The sequence below is a fragment of the Macrotis lagotis genome, chromosome 3, assembly GCF_037893015.1.
Source record: "Macrotis lagotis isolate mMagLag1 chromosome 3, bilby.v1.9.chrom.fasta, whole genome shotgun sequence".
Lineage (NCBI taxonomy): Eukaryota > Metazoa > Chordata > Mammalia > Peramelemorphia > Peramelidae > Macrotis > Macrotis lagotis.
The window spans coordinates 22,681,110-22,693,908 of record NC_133660.1 but is presented as its reverse complement, the minus strand read 5'-3'; the positions used below and the strand labels follow the sequence as shown (position 1 = coordinate 22,693,908).

Here is a 12,799-nt window from a genome sequence, read left to right as displayed (position 1 = left end):
GTAAAATAAAAGCTAATATATTTCTCTATTTCTTATCCAGAAGACTAACAGTATGGGTAAAACAGAAAAAAAGAGAGAGATGAATACATTAAAAAAAAGTCAAACTTGAGTCACTGAGGTTTGATATGTCCAAATTACTCTCTAAAAGTACAGTGGACTGTAATGAATCTATCATTGAATTTAGGTCTATCAGTCCTAGATAGGGTATGCTGGGAAGGGACCTATTGGTTTCTCTGACACAAAAAGATGAAAACTATCCAGAAGAGTGTTAAAAGAAGAGGGCGGGACAACTCAAGTAAAAGCTGAATAATCTTTTATTGGGACTGAAGTAGAAGAGAGGTGTATTCAGGTGCAACTAGACTTTGATGATTCCTTAAGTGCTCTCCAGCTCTGACCTTCTAGGCTCATGGGAAAAAGGTAGGAGAAGGAATTAGTGCCTAATAGTTATCTTAAAGAAACCAAGAGAGAACCTGAGGACTCTGATGGCCCTTGTATTTCCAAAGATCCTTGGCTATTGAATAGCCCTTAATCCTCAGGAAATTTTAACCAGGAAAGCAGTTTACCATTTCCTTTTCCAGCTCATTTTACAGATGAGGAAACTGAGGCAAACAGGGCTAAATGACTTGCCCAGGACCAAATAATTATTAAGTATTTGAGGCTGGAACCAGGCCCAGCACTCTGTCTACTGTATCACCTACCTTCCCAATCTTCAGTGTTATACATTGGCAACAACTGAAATTGATATTTTTCTGTGAAACACTGAGGTCTAGCTTTGGACTGGGAGACAGGCTACATGACAAATTTCATGCTAGTCTGTGTGTGTGTGTGTGTGTGTGTGTGTGTGTGTGTGTGTGATTTTTTTTGTTCAACATAAACTCTAAGTAGGGAAAGGCAAACTCCGTGTTCTATCTTCTGACATGCTTCACAATTGTTCTCTTGGAAAATAGACAAAAATTTAATTAGTCTTGAAAGGACAAATTTTCTTTGGGGACTCTAGTGGTCCAGAATTTATTTCGACATCAAAAAAGAAAAGTAGACTCTAGGATTTTCCTAAGTCTCTGACAGCAATTAATTTAGGGATAGATGAAAGGAATTATGTTCTAAATTTTATTCTGTGATTCTGTTTATTTTTATACAGTATATCCCTGTGTTCTTAGTTGCTTGTTAAAAGACATCAAGTTCTTATAAGGCAAAAATGTAGGACTTCATGATAGTAACAATAGTTATCAACCTGTATTAGAGTATGAAGGGCCTGGCTTGAGCTGTATTTCATCTCTCCAGGTGAAAACTACCCCCATTTATCAAAGAAAGAGGAAAGAGATCTGAGTATACAAAAAATATTTATAGCAGCTCCTTTTGTGGTGGCAAAGAATTAGAAACTGCAGGGTGCCCATTAATTGTGGACTGACTGACCTGAGGAATGGTATATGAATGTAATGGAGTACTATTTTTGAAGCAGATGGCTTCAAAGAAATCTGGGAAGATTTGTCTGAGCTGATGCAGAGAGAAGTGAAAAAATCCAGGAGAATAATTTATTCAGTGATAGCAATATTGTAAAGACAGACAACTTTGAAAGACCTAGGAATTCTGTCCAACACAATGACCAGCCACAATTTCAAATGTCTTATGATGAAATGTGCTAGATAGACTCAGACCCTAGAATGAGATATGTTTTCTCTCTTTTCCTCCCTCCTTTTCTTCTTTCCTAACTTTCCTACCCTCTCCATTCATTTCTTCCTTCTTTCCTCTCTGCCTATGTTTCTATCTTTGTCTCTCTCTATTTCTGTCCCTGTTTTTCTTTCTGAGTCTGTCTCTCTGATTCTCTTTGTCTCCTTGTCTTTCTGTTTCTGTCCCTATCTCTCTTTCTGTCTGTCTCTCTGTCTCTTAGTCTCTGTCTGCCTCTCTGTCTCTCTGTCTCTCTGTCTCTCTGTCTCTCTCTCTCTCTCTCCCCCCCCTCTCCCCCCCCCTCTCCCATACACTGTGTTGTACTTTATTATATATATTTGTAATTGATTTTGTTTTTCTTTTCTTCTCAATGGGAAGAAAAGAGGAGATGGGAGGGAGATAATTCAACACTGAAAATCAAATAAAACCGAATTGGCAAAAACCCTACCTCCTTCTGTTCAGATTGCAGCCCATCTGTAACTCATCATCTCTGAGAGCTGTATGAAGCTCAGAAAGGTTAAGTGGCTTACTCATGGTCACACAGCTTAAAAATTTCAAAAGCAGGGTTTGAACCTCCATCTTCTTGAAACCAAATTCAGCTCTCTCTCAACTATTGAATGAATCTTATTAACAATTTAATGTTAACAGGAACATTCATGCAATTTCTCTCACTTTTGTAGGGGTTTGCCAGCTTGTTAATAAGATGGAAGAGAATTCTAGCAAATTCAAACCTTTCAACAGAAATGATGAGCAGTTTCTGGAAGCTTTTGTCATCTTTTGTGGATTGGGAATCCAGAACACTCAGATGTATGAAGCAGTGGAGAGAGCCATGGCTAAGCAGATGGTAACTCTCGAGGTAAGGCTGCAAATGGCAGCCCTTGCTCATCTCACCTCTAGGGGATCTGGTCGGGCTTCCTCAGGGTTGAACTGCTAGGGTTTGGAAGGGAGTATTTGAAGAGCTAATGATTTTGTCAGCAAGGAGAATGCCCTATATGGGGACCCCTTCTACCAGTGCAGATAGTGGACCATCTATGACTGAGGAGATGAGATCTAGGAAGTTCACTGTTCAATAGGCATTCCTCTGTGGTTAAATTCTAGCCAAATGGCCAGTCTAGCCTTTAGCCATTGCAGCTTTAGTATCAATACTACCAATACATTAATCATGCATTTTGGGAGTGACCTCAGACTGTACTCATGAGGTCAGAGCGGTCAGCCCCAGATCATCCTTGAGGATCACAGGACTTGGAGCTGGAAGGAGCTTTAGAAATCATTAGGTTCCAGTACCTTACCTACAAATGAGGAAACTGAGGCTTAGTGAAGAGGAAGTTATTGGTCAAATAAGGTTTAATTGGCAGAAGCAGAGAATATGAACCCAGACTTTCCTGAGTTTATGAATAGGACTCTCTCCTCTATCAAATTGGCACTATGTGGATCCTGAGGATTCTGAATTCCACTACCAGGAAGGACTAAGAATAGTGTTTGTTCTATTTTATTCAGTTAGTTCAGTATTATCTCACTTCTTATGACCCCATTTGGGGTTTACTTGGTAAAGATACTGAGTGTTGTCATTTCCTTCACTAGATCATTTTAAAGGTGAAGAAACTGAGGCAAATAAGGTTAGGTGACTTGCCAAGGGTCAAATAGCTAGTAGGTGTCTGAGACCATATTTGAAATTGAGAAAAGGAGTCTTCTAGAGGCTAGAGCTGCCATCTAGTTGCCCATTTCTTACAGGGGACATCCTGAATTTATTACCCAAAAGTATATAATCTTTTGATAAATGTGTCTTAATTAAGAATTGAATCCAATGGAGGACTTTTTGAGAATAGTGGAGAGACATAGTGATATTAATAAGAAGCAGAGAAGTAGGTAGTAGGTAGGGAGAGGTCCATGATTAGTGAGAGACTGAGTGATGGAAAGGATAGTCTGGTGGAGAAGATTGTGTGTAATGGGTTCATTCATGCATATTCACCTTAGCAAGGAGAAGGGCCACATCGACATGTGAAGTGTAAAGGAGATGGCAGGGGTAGACATTTGAGTGGCATAAGATGAGGAAGAAAAGAGGTATCTTTTGGTGAATGTTCTCTCTTTTTTTCAGTGATAATTTACAGCATTCTCAGCTAAGAGAGTGGGGAGAGGAAACCATGAGACAATTGAGGAGGAATAAAAAAATTTGGAAAAGCTATTCTGATAAATAGGATAGCCAGCTAACTTAGGGAGGTATAAATGGATTGCCTTGCTGCTATGGCAGCCCACTCAAAACTATGTAACATAAATTTGTAGTGGACCCAGTTGGCATGATTTCATGATTTTGACCAACTTAGTCATCCAAGATTGTGGTTTAGCGGGGCAAGACTGAAAATGGGATAAAGGACAATGCAGAATTGATATAGTCTAACATGGGATCAAGATGGGAAAGGAAGAAGAGTATGGCCATTGTAGGATGATAGTCTGGGGAATAACTGAGAGGTAGAAGTAGTAGAAGTTACATTGAAAACAAAGCACAGGTTTAGGAAGACAGGTGTATCAGGCAGAAGGAAAATGGAATTATAAAAGATTATACTGATGTCAAGTAATGGCAAGATCAAAGGCATTAACATCCCATATATATATATATATATATATATATATATATATATATATATATATATGTATATATGTATGTATGTATATACATATGGCAATTCCCCTTGGATGAGATCAGGACTTGAAGAGGAGAGAAATACTGTCTAACACACACTGAACTCACGGAAGAAGAAAAGAGAACATTGGTGGTTGGTAGATAACAGCTACCAGGATCTTAATTGAGTGATAAATGTTAAATGACTAAATATCAAAGGAACAGAGGTTACCGACTAATTGGAGAGGAAGAGTCTGGAAGTAGCAGTGCAATACAAGGAGTATTCCAATTCCTCCATTACTGGGGGTGCAGGGTGGGGGGCTTGGCGTGAGTTAAAATGTGAGGTGACCTAGGAAGCTCTGTTATCAGGAGGGATCCAGAAGACAGATGGAGGGAGAAAGGAAAGAGATGAAATCTTTAGATGAAAGCAAGTTAACTTGGGAGGAAGAATTTCAGAGAACACAATGGAAGGATAGGCAGAACAGAGTTGGACATTATGGGAGAGGCTGTTGATGGAGGCTATGGGTTCTGGAGGGTAAGGAACAGGGAACAGGGAACAGGGTTTGTGCAGTGACAGATCAGGGCTCAGAATCACTGGGTTAGGGAAAGCATAATAGGAGGAGAGGCCTTAATGACTGAGGACTGAGCTTGAGCAGATTGTTGTCCTCCAGGGGCCAGGTAGCCAAGAGTGCAATGGTTCTTTACCTTCATTATTGAAGAAGATCAAAATGGCATCACTTTGTTGGAGACAAATTACAGAGTTTCCAACTGTGGCTGATCAGACCAGTATGAACTCTGAATGCTTTACCACAGATCGGGCACAGATAGTCCATGTGAACACCTGGGGTGCTTACTCTAAACTTATGAATCTTTGAGTTGCTTCAACTCTGGCTTCCTTATAGAGCACAGCCCCCTCACTGATGAGGGCATACCATACTGGGTGGTCCTGTGCCAGTGTCTCCCATGCTGTACAATCAATTCTAAAATTCTTAAGAGAGACCTTCTGGGTACCCTGATATCGCTTCTTCTGACCTCCTTGTGAGTGCTTGCCTTGTGTGAGTTCTCCATTTTGGTAAACATTTTTCTGGCATTCTATCAACATGGTCAGCCCATCCTAGTTACTCTCTCTGTAGTAACGTTTGAATACTTGGCAGTTTATCCTGAGAAAAAGCCCTCAGTGTCTGGTATCTTCTCCTGCCAGGTGATCTTCAGAATGTTCCTAAGACAATTTAAATGGAAGTGATTCGAGTGGATTAGGAGCAAGCTGGGCAGTGAGTTGGTAGTGGAGAATGAATTGTGGGACTGGGCCTTCTCCCAAGAGGTTCCAGGTCAGGCCTCACCAGTCTTTGAATCTTTGAAGTCAACCCCAGGGAGGGTATGTGGCCAAGTCTGGAAGATTTTAGAAGAGTCTTAACTCCCTTGGATATGCCCAGATAAAGGCCACCCAGATAGTAAGAGGACAATGACATCAAAGATAGTTGAAGAAACCAGGGATGTTTGGCCCCAACAAGACCTTGGGTGGAGTGGACATGATACCTGTCTTCAAATCTTTGAAGCAACTAAATGGCCCCAAAGACACAACCAAGGGACAGTAAAGGAAGTTGGAGAAAAACAGATTTTTGAGTAAGTTAGAAAAACTTTTCTAATGACTAAACCAGTCCCTGAGAGACTGGAGATGTTTGAGGGGACTTTGAACTCTCCTTCCCTGGAGGTATTCAGGCAGAGAGTCCAGAATGGATTGCCAGCATAATTTCAAGATTGCTATTTAAATACTGTTCACTAGATTACCTTGGAGCTTCCTTTGACTTTAGAAAATCTATAAATCAGAAGAATTAAACTCTTTAATTTTTAATTTTTTTTAGTGAACAAAAATTTATTTTGTTCTCCCTCCAACTTTGCCTCTCAAAAGAAAATAAAACAAATCCCTAATTAAAAAAAATTCATTGCCAAGAGAAACAGATTTCCCCATTGGCAATATCCAAAACAAGTCTGTCTTATTCTACACCTCGAGTCTCTCCTCTGGGAGTTGGACAGCATACTTCATGATGAGTCTTTTGGAGTCATGGTTCTGATCCATCGGAGTTCTTAAGTCTTTCAAAGTTGTTTCTCTTTCAGGCTTTTCACTCCAGAAGTTACATGGGAAATTAGATAGGGAGCTAAGACCTGGGTTCCAATTCTATCTCTGACAAATCCTATGTAACCCGGGGCAAGTCCCTTAACCTCACTGTGCCTCAGTTTTCTCATCTGTAAAATGAAACCAATTAATAACAGTAAAGAAACATCACTGGGAAATTCCTAATTCAGACAAGATGGTGGGGATGAAGTTCCCTAAAACCCTAAGGTGTTTGCTATTATCATTATTGTTTGCAGATGAGGCAATTGATACCCCTGGGAAAAGGGTCTGACTCATTCTATAGACATTTATTTAGCATTTACTCTGTGTGAGCCATTATGCCAGAAGCTAAAGCAGAAAATTAGGAAAGATCCCTGCCCCCCCCCCCCTTAGCACTTAGTCTAATAGGAATGTGGACACAAACATGTAATTAGAAAACACTAAAACATGACTCATCTTCATGAATTCAAATCTGGTCTCAGACTTTTCCAAGCTATGTAACCCTAGGCAAGTCACTTAACCCTGTTTGCCTCAGTTCCTCATCTATAAAATTATAAGAAAAGAAAAAAAAAAAGACAAATCATTCCAATATCTTTGCCCAAGAAAACATCTCTGGGGTCATGACTGAAATGACTCAACAATAACGAAACATAATATTTGATGATTAGTACTTTTAGGAGTGTAACGATTGCATGGTTAGCTTCAAAGATATTACTTATGTACTGACAAGAGGTCCGGAGAGAAATCATGGAGGAGGCGGTATTTGAGCCAGATTTTACAGAATGGAACAACGTGTGGCATCCTCTGGTTTGTTGTTGAATGCACTCATTATTAGTTCACATTGACAGTTTTGATTTGAAACCAACTGAAAAGACAATTCTTTTTCTTTCTGAACTTGCCCAGTGTATTATTATTATTATTATTATTATCACTATCATCATCATTACTATTCTTACACAGTGATTGTTCTTTATTCCAATTTATATCAGAATGAGAGGCAACTGGCATTTAATGAATCCATAAGGGGATGAGAACTGGCCCTGGAGCAGAAAGACCTGAATTTGAGCCCCCCCTCAGACAGGCTATATAACCTTAGACAAATTCCATACCTTTTCTAATATTTAATGTTATAGAATTGGTACCACCCTACATTGGCAGAGCAAGTTTTCTCACCCAGAAATTTCCTATGTCACTGAAATCATAGGTCTAGGCAGCTTGAGATCCTATGTCAACCCTATACCAGAATGAGATACTTCCACTTTGACTAATGGAAGACTAAAGACCCTGAGAATTCCATAGATATGTTGAAAAAATTATCTAGCATTTATATCTATTATATAGGCAATTACATGGCACAGTGGATAGAGTGCCAGGCCTGGAGTCAGGAGGACTCAAGTTCAAATCTGGCCTCAGACACAAACTAGTAATGTGACCCTGGGCAAGTCATTTAACCTCATTTGGCCCCAGTTTCTTTATCTGCAGAATGATGATAATAAAAAGACCTCCATCCCTTGTTCCTTAGCCCAATAGTTGCCATGCGCTCTTATCATGTACCCCTTCAATGTTTACAAAGCACTTCACAAATATCTACATGACAACTTTGGGAGGTTAGCTACTATCATTATTATTATTACTATTCTACAGAAGAGAAAATTGAGGCAAACAAAAACTAAGTGACTTCCCCAGAGTCACACAGCTTATCTGAGAGGTGGGGACCTCAGGGCTTCCTGAGAGCAGGTGCCCCCTAGCCAGCCCTGATGCAAAATCTTGAGACTGCCATCATTAGCTTGATAATCACTAGCGTGAGCCATAACTTCATGAAGTCTGAATTCCTGGCTCAGGAAGTTCCAAGTTTCCACAAAAGACCTCTTAGCACTTCAGAGTTCATAAGGTCACAGATTTAGAGCTGGGAGGGGATGTCAGAGACCATTTGCTCTGACCCCTTCATTTTACAGATGAAGAAAAAAGGTCTAGGGAGATAAAGAAATGGAGTAGAGTGGAGAATAAATACAGATATGTACAAAAATAGCTCTTGTCTAATCAAATAATAAAGCCAATTATTTCCCCCTTTTCTATTTTTCTTACAATTTCCAGCTAAAAATGACTGAAGGATAGCTATGTGGATGTTTAGATCTTGTGCTTTGTATTGGAAAAATGAACCAAAAAACATTGGCCAAGTATCAACCAATAGGCACTTTCTTCTTGTTTCATATCTAAACACTGGAACTCTTATGTCAACAATATCAAAACTGAATGTTTCTTTAGACATGAATGGAACAAACTTTTCCATTTCTGGAAGAAACAAAATTTACTGCCTAGGACTTTTTTTCCTTACCTGAAGAAACCAGCTAAACTTATATGCACATTGAAAAGTCTCTAGGTCAGCCCAGTTAACTGATCAGTGGTGTTTGATGGAGTTCAAGTTTAGATAGTCTGTAAACACAAAAGCATCTCACTGATGTTTTTTTTTTTAAAACCTGTATAGGTTCTGTCATATCATGCTTCAGCAGCGGAAGAAGAAACCCGTGAGCTTCAGTCATTAACAGTAAGTTAAACTGAGAAAATGCTGAAATTTACATTTACAGTGTATAAATTAATATACTAGTTTAAATAAGTAGGCTTAGAGACAATTGGAGCCTCTGTCCTCGTATTAGTAAAGCATTTTATGAAATACTTAAGTTGTGAACTAGTAAGAAAAGCTCATCAAAGGATTAGTGGTGATCATGGTTATTTCCATTGACTTTGGAATATATTAAGTAGAAAAAGGATGGAAGTGAGAATCAGTCATTCATTCTGTAAGCCCTGAGGATACAAAAAGGTAAAAATCATCCCTGCCCTTGATGAATAATTTAATAATATAATTATTATAATATAATAGAAATTATATTAATAAAAATACAAAGCAATATGATTATTATACTCTAAAAGTGATATTAATAAAACATAAAAATCAATATAATTGATAAATATATATAATTAATGTGATTATTATAAGTTGTATTAATAAATATAAAATTAATATAATTATAGAAATTATATATTTATAGAAAGAAAAATAATATAGTAGTAATAGCTAAGATTTTGATAGCAATTTTGCTTTATGAAACATTATGAAGCATTTTGCATGTGTAAGTATATGTATGTCTATATGAATGTTTATCTGAAGTCCCATTTGATCCTCACAAACAACCCTAGGGGAAGGATTGGTGCTATTATTGTACCCATTACAACCCTGGGCGGAGGATTGGTGCTATTATTGTACCCATTATTATAGAAACTGAGGTGAAGAGAGTCAAGCAGGATCACACAGCTAATAAGTATCTGAGGCTAGATTTGAATTTAGGTCTTCATGAGTCCAAGTTCAGTATTCTAACTACTCTAATACCTAGCTTTTATTCTAAAGGTAAATGAATGACTAGATACTTATGAGAGACATGCAGAATGAATAGGTTGTTGTTCAGTTGTTTCAGTCGTTCTGACACAAGTGTCTTTGTGACACCATTTGGGTTCTTCTTGGCAAAGATGCTGGAGTGGGTTGCTGTTTCCTTCTTCAGTTCATTTTACAGTTGAGGAAATGAGGTAAACTCAGTTAAGAGACTTGTCCAGCATTCCAATAAGTATCTGAAGTCACATTTGAACCAAGAAGAGGAGTATTCTTGACTCCAAGCTTGTTGCTCCACACCCTAGAGCATCATCTAGCTACCCACAAAGAAAATGGGAGGTTATCTTAAACAGGAAGGCGTTAGTAGCTAGGTAGACTGAGAAAGGCCTCTTGCAAAAAATGGAATTGGGACTGAGTCTTGAAGGAAGCCAGGGAAGAGAAGAGAGGAGAGGGAGGAGCATTCTAGGTTTGGGAGAGGGCCCATTTCAATGAATGGACACTGGAGATGGGGTGGTGTGTGTGTGTGTGTGTGTGTGTGTGTGTGTGTGTGTGTGTGTGTGTGTGTTGAACAGCAAGCAAATTAGTGCAGCTAGATTGTAAAGTGCATGGAGGGTAGAAAAGTGTAAGAGAACTAGAAAGATAGGAAGTAGATGGGATGTGAAGTCTTAAATACCAAACAAGAGTTTTCTTTGGAGTAATAGGGAGCCACTGGAGCTTATTGAGTAAGTGTTATGGTCAGACTTATGTTTTAGAAAACTGACTTTGTGAAATGAGTAGTATATAAAAATGAATGGGAATGAGGACAGAGAGAAAAAGGAGAGACAGACAGAGACAGAGACAAAGACAGATGAGAGAGAAAAAGAGAAAGAGGGACAGAGATAAAGACACAGAGACAGAGACTGACTTGAAGCAAGGTTAGACCCATTAGAAATCAGAGGACCTGAATTTAATCCTACTTTTACTATTTATTAACTGTATAAGTCACTTCAACTCACTGGGTCACAGCTCCTGCTGTGTCTAAAAGAGAACCAAATTCCCTTTGATCTTCTCAAAAACAACAGATGGACAAAGAACAACCTATAAAATTCTCATGAAAAACAAAAATCACCTTTCAATTAAAAAAAAGATTAACTATAAAATGAGCAGAGCTCCAATGTAACTTATTATTATGAAAGGTGACAACTGAAGAGAAGGTACAAAGGGAAAATATATATACATATATACGTACACATACACACACACATATACATATATATATATATATATATATATATTTATAAAGAAATAACATTACCAAGGACTCCAGAAAAGAAAATACATTTGTTACATTTCAGCACTAGCAACAAGTTCATTAAAATAATTAAAGGAGTTCTAGAATCTATGGAGATGAAATCTGTAAGGGAAAGACACAAAAGAACAACAAGGAGACTCAGCAACTTGAATATTTTGTTGGCATATGGTAATAAAATGTCTAAGTCTCTGAGGAATAGAATTGTGTTAATGGAAGACAAAAAGACATGTGGAAATGGAACCAGTAAGTTCCCATTTTAAATCAACACAACTGTAAGGTTCAATGAGTGTAGAAACAAAGACTATAGAGACTTGACTTTAGAGAGAAAGCCTGAAGATTATTTTCCCCTAGAAAATTCTGAAAGAAAAATGCTCTGATTTATTTATTTCCCAAAACTGTACATAAAGATTTCTCCAAAGTATCCAGAACATGTTGTATGATGCAAAATCCTTACAATTCACTGGCTGCCAACAAAGATGAATCCCAAGTTTAGTTCATATAGTGGTGATGGTATTAGACTCCAAAATGTCAATAGGATTGTAAGATATATATGTATGTATGTATGTGTTTTACACATATATAATAGTATGTGTGCATATATTTTCACACACATAAATAGATCTAGGTGCACACACATACCCATAATTACATACATGTATTTCAATATATATGTATATCTCAAAAATCAGAAATCCCACATGATTTTTTTTTAGATTTTTCAAAGCAATGGGGTTAAGTGGCTTGCCCAAGGCCACACAGCTAGATAATTATTAAGTGTCTGAGGTCAGATTTGAACCCAGGTACTCCTGACTCCAAGGCCGGTGCTCTATCCACTGCACCACCTAGTCACCCCTGATTTCTTTTCTAAGACCAAAAACCCCCACAAAAATCTATCATGTAATATACTAAGTAATCTAGAGGAACCAGTTTCAAAATTACCCATCCAATAAAATTAAACATCTTTTCCTGGGAAGAATCATTTTATTTAACTGAAGAATTCTAGGAATTCTTACAGAAGATAAGACTGGCACTAATCTAAGACAGAGATAGATCAGTCACAAAGCTTAATATAAGGAAACAGTGAATGTAGAGCCAGTTTTAGTGATGACTACTCCAAGTATAACTGTGATTGTTATAGTAGTTACAACACTCCCATCCCTTAGCCTGTTGCTTGATTGATTGCTTTATTTTTGCTTTAAGATTTTTAAGATAATTATGAAATATGTTCTGATATTTCTCCATAAATAAAAAGGCATAATCTTTCCTACCTCAGTTTGAAAAATGAAATGGAAAAAAACCTCCTTTTCACATAAACTTTTTCTCTTTTCTTTTTCTCAAAATCCTTTGCCTAATAGGTTTAAACATCAATATTATTGGCTATGCAATTTAGTAATATTTGTAAAATTGCAATATGTTAACAGTAAATTAATTGTAAATTGTAAAATTGCAATAGATTAATATTTATAAAAAACAAAATAATATTGTAAAAACACCAAATATTTCAATATTTCCACAATATATTGCAATGAGAAAGAGAGCAACCAGAGTCTCCTCTCACTATTACCATCAGTTACAACTGTTGTCTTCTTCTCAATTCTGGAAACAATAGGCTATTTTCTGTTCTCTCTGACAGAATCTCACAAGAATTATCTTCAGGACACCTCCCCATCAACTGAGTTGAACTCAATTCTGTCAGAAAACATTTCTTTAATCTTCCTCAAGGATATATTA

General features: G+C 37.6%; 1 protein-coding gene across 6 annotated transcripts in view; it reads left to right on the top strand.

Moving 5' to 3' along the window:
• PDE5A (phosphodiesterase 5A) overlaps positions 1-12,799 on the top strand; it is a 181,075-nt gene that overhangs the window by 102,447 nt on the left and 65,829 nt on the right. For all 6 annotated transcript variants that reach the window (XM_074228323.1, XM_074228322.1, XM_074228327.1 and 3 more), the window contains exons 10-11: positions 2,346-2,521; positions 8,881-8,940. In XM_074228323.1, coding sequence (XP_074084424.1) covers positions 2,346-2,521; positions 8,881-8,940 — 236 coding nt within the window. The remainder of the gene's footprint in view (positions 1-2,345; positions 2,522-8,880; positions 8,941-12,799) is intronic.